General features: G+C 35.6%; 1 protein-coding gene across 1 annotated transcript; it reads right to left on the minus strand.

The window, feature by feature from the left end:
* Positions 1–202: 202 nt before the first annotated feature.
* LOC139506150 (uncharacterized) lies at positions 203–4,006 on the minus strand. The gene has a single exon (XM_071295375.1). The coding sequence runs from the start codon at positions 4,004–4,006 to the stop codon at positions 203–205; it is 3,804 nt and encodes a 1,267-aa protein (XP_071151476.1).
* Positions 4,007–4,071: the final 65 nt, after the last annotated feature.

A 4,071-nucleotide genomic window follows, 5' to 3' on the forward strand; every position in this document is an offset into this window, starting at 1 on the left:
CCATGCTACTCCCCATTGCCCTATGTATTTCACTTCCCCAGGTTGATAGCAAACGGATAAAACTTAAATATGTTGATATATTTTATTATAAAATCATATATTTATTTACATGAAATAAAATATTATATAATTATTGTACAGTGTGTTTTCTTTTTCTTGAATTTATTACGGATATGGATTTTTTTTTCAATTTACAATTGTATTAATGTTTTTCTTTTAATTTTCTATGAAAATATGCTAGCGAATGCACATTATCATCCAGCAAGTGTCTCTTGTCATCATATGGTGATAGTCCACTTTTCACAACCTTCACCATGTGAATCTGATGGTTGAAACTTCTCAAAGTGTACATATGCGAGAGTAGTGGAGAACAATTGAACAAGGTGTTTTTATATTGTTCGAATCTAACATTTCGGGTTTTAATACCCTTTGCTACTACAGTTTCCTTGTCGTCTGCGGTGATAAAACTATACATTTTTGCTCTTAGTCCGATATATTCCACCATTTGAATGGACTTGCATTCATCTTTGAATAAACCAATAATCGATTTCCTGTCTTTGGTGTAAAGAGGGTGATCAGCTGGATAATTTGAAAAGTCATATAGCTCACTGTTTAACGACATGTCTCTATATATGTCATCAGTTCTCACATGCATAATGAAACTGTCAGTATCTGTGTAACATAATGTTACATTCTCCTTGTATAGTTTTTTCATGTGGTTGTAGTAGTAATCAACCATGTGCGCCTTTGACAGATCGAGAATCATTTGTCCTAGGTAAATTGGTTTGTTGAAGAAAATTTTTGTTTTGGTTTGTAGCACGCCGCACAAGTGGTCGTTGAATATCTTAAAGCTTTTAAATGATGATTTTGCAGTAAGTTTTTGAAACTTATCCCACCTATGACAGAGAGAGAAGTTGATATGTTTCCGCAACGATTCCATTGATTTACCGAAAATAGCATTGTTGCCATTTTTAAAAAGTTTTTGCTCGAAATTGCTAGTAGCCTTTTTCCTCATTTCGGTATTGAAGTCAATATACTGTTTCAACCATGGACGCTGTTCAAATGAAACTATATTGTGAATCTTCTTCAAAACCAAACCTAGTTTGAGGTATAACTTTAGATTCACATAGTGCAAGATGTAATGCTTTTTATCTTTCAAAGTAGCTAGCAATTTGGTGCTCGGTTGGTATTCTTTCCCATCATCATTTGCTTGCTCATACAGATGACGTGAATGAGGTGAAAGCATTTCATTTGTTATCACTCCTTTTTCAACTGCAAGAGGAAAATCATTGTGAAGATCGTGTAAGTTATCTGGGTAATCCAAATCGCATTCAATGACATATCCGATGTCAGCGTTATTGGATACATTTAAGACATTGAAATCGTTTATTTCCTCTTCTGACAACCACTGGAATTTCCCCACAGCTAATGGCATGCTCATGCTTAAACCGTATAAATTGTTCGCATCTACATACATCAAGTATGAAGTTGGTAAAGCTGGATCATAATTGCTCAAGTAGGGATTGTTTGCTTTTGCATGTCTGCAGCTCACCATTGTTAAACCTCCTCGTATACTCTGCTCAAAGAAGAGCCACATTGTAGGATCTGTCAATAGCTCAAGTCTCACACCAGTCATTTTCAATGCAGATTGCCAGGAAAGCCCTGGAAGAGTGTAATAATTTGCAGGGTCGAGGGAATAGTTCGTTATCCACTTCTTCCTGAAAGTTTCAAATACATCAGCTAATAATAGAACGTCAGTTTTTAGATAAAGATCGTGATATTCGCCTATATTCTTAATATTCATTTGATTCCATACCCGTTGCGCATGTTCATACTCGGTTTGACTAATTGTTTTCTCTGATAAATTGCTGTAGAATTTGTCTATAGAGGGTAATTCAGTTTCATTGAACCTTGCTGCATTGTCAATGTATTCGTAAGGATATGTTCCTTTTTTCAACAAAAGAGCAATCCGCTTATCATCATCAAATTCTTTTGTAAAATGTTTAAATGTTTCTTTCGGATTCTCCTTAGACATTGACGATACCAATTCCTCTAGTGAACAATTCAAAAACTGGTATGAATCGATAAAGCGCAGATTGGATAGGTTGAAACTGATGTACTTTTCTGCATTCGTGGCTATGCAGCCAATTTCTTCACTCTTGAAAATACCTATCGAGGAACAGATTAAATGTGCATCAAACTGTTTCAGGTTATGAAATATAACTGGCACGAATGTGTGTTCTTTAAAATTAAGATTGCAATCTCTGCATGAAGCGCCACGAAATTTACCTGAAACATGTGCATGGTCTCGAACGCGGATAGTGGAATCTGTAAATTCTTCCATGCAAATGTGGCAATGTGTACTTGATTGAAAATCTTCCTCATCTTCAACAGTCATGCACAAGGGTTCAGGATTGTTCAAAATAGCCTTTATACGTTTATTTTCGTCAAGAAGACTATGAAGGAAGTGTTCACTAACATTTTCACCTCTATATATTTTAGGTGGTTGAGTGTATCTGTCATCGATGCAAACAACTTGATAACCGTACCCGCATGGTATCAACTTTGTTAATTTCGTTGTGCTGGTTCGATTATCTTCTGGCTCTTCAGTAACCATAGGTTCGCAAAATGTTTCCATGTCAGCATAAATAACAAATGATGTTTGTAACTGTTTGGCGTGATCTTGAAATGTTAGTATATCGTCTACCCCCTTGGTGGGATATGTCACATGTTGAGCTTCAAATTTTGAGCAGTATTTTATATGTTTCTCTAAAGTATGTTCACTGGTGAAACCTGATAAACAGAATCTGCAATACTTATGACTGCGTCCCAAGCATTTTGTTCGATATAAAAGTCTATTGAGATCTGTAATCAAACACCAGTGACTTTTATTCCCACTTTTCAAATACAATAAGTCAACTTCATGATGAGCTTCTCTTAGACCTGTTACATGGAGGGGGAAAAATTCACCCTCTTCAAATCCTAACACCATTACTGAAATGTTATTCTGCCTTTCAAATTTACTCACAAATGATGGTGCAACGGGCAATTGTATACCTTCCATGTTCAATTCATGTTCATATGGGATGTAGTGATGCACTTTAGAAGGGTCACCTGAACACGTAGGATGTATGGATGCTATAATAGCATATACAAAACATTTTTCATCTAAGTTTCTTATGTTGAGTAACGCTCTGGTTGCAGCAAGAGTTCTTGGTAGGGGTATATACGATCCACCGCCTAAAGGTTTATATTTAGCTGTATTAATCTCAATGTGTTTAATATGATCTAATGACCAACCGCTCCCATTTCGTATATACTCATCAAAACTTTTGAATATTTTTTGATATGTCACATTAATATCATGTTCATCATCTATATTTGCTCTATCAACTAGATTCGATGTCTTCGAGATAAAATGTGCATTATTCTTTAAATCATTACCACCTTCACCTCCATTCGGCTTGATCATTTGCACAAGACAATTCATATACCACTTAATATGACCGAGTTCATCACACATCTCTTGTAAATGAGTTTTTACCTCATGCTTAATTCCAGATAAAAATGCTAGAAGATCATACTTTTCCCCATTATCCTCATTCGGATAAATGAAACGAGCTCGTGCTATTCCCAAGAGAGCAGACTTATCCACACTTTTATGTTTGATTGTAGTATGTGAATTTGAATCAGTGTTTCCTGAACCAGTCTGATAAGTTGTATGATCGATGTTGCTATGTTTAAACAAATTTTCCGCTGAATCAAAATGTCTATCACATTGTCGACATGGAAATGTACAACTGTTTCTCTGGTGTCTCTTCAGTTTGGAAGGGTGATCAAACAGAAGTTTACAATAATAACATGAATAGACCTTAACCGTAAGATTTGATCTGTTGTCATTATCAACACTCAATCGATCATTTAACTCTCGCAACTGCTGTTGATATTGAGGGTTACTGTCAGGATAAAGACGCAATAAATCCTCGCAGAAATGATCATCAGCCATGACAATTGTGATATCAATAGCACTTTCAACGTTTTATATATACTACGCGATCGTGGACTAGAACT

Source organism: Mytilus edulis, unplaced genomic scaffold, assembly GCF_963676685.1.
Source record: "Mytilus edulis unplaced genomic scaffold, xbMytEdul2.2 SCAFFOLD_2534, whole genome shotgun sequence".
Lineage (NCBI taxonomy): Eukaryota > Metazoa > Mollusca > Bivalvia > Mytilida > Mytilidae > Mytilus > Mytilus edulis.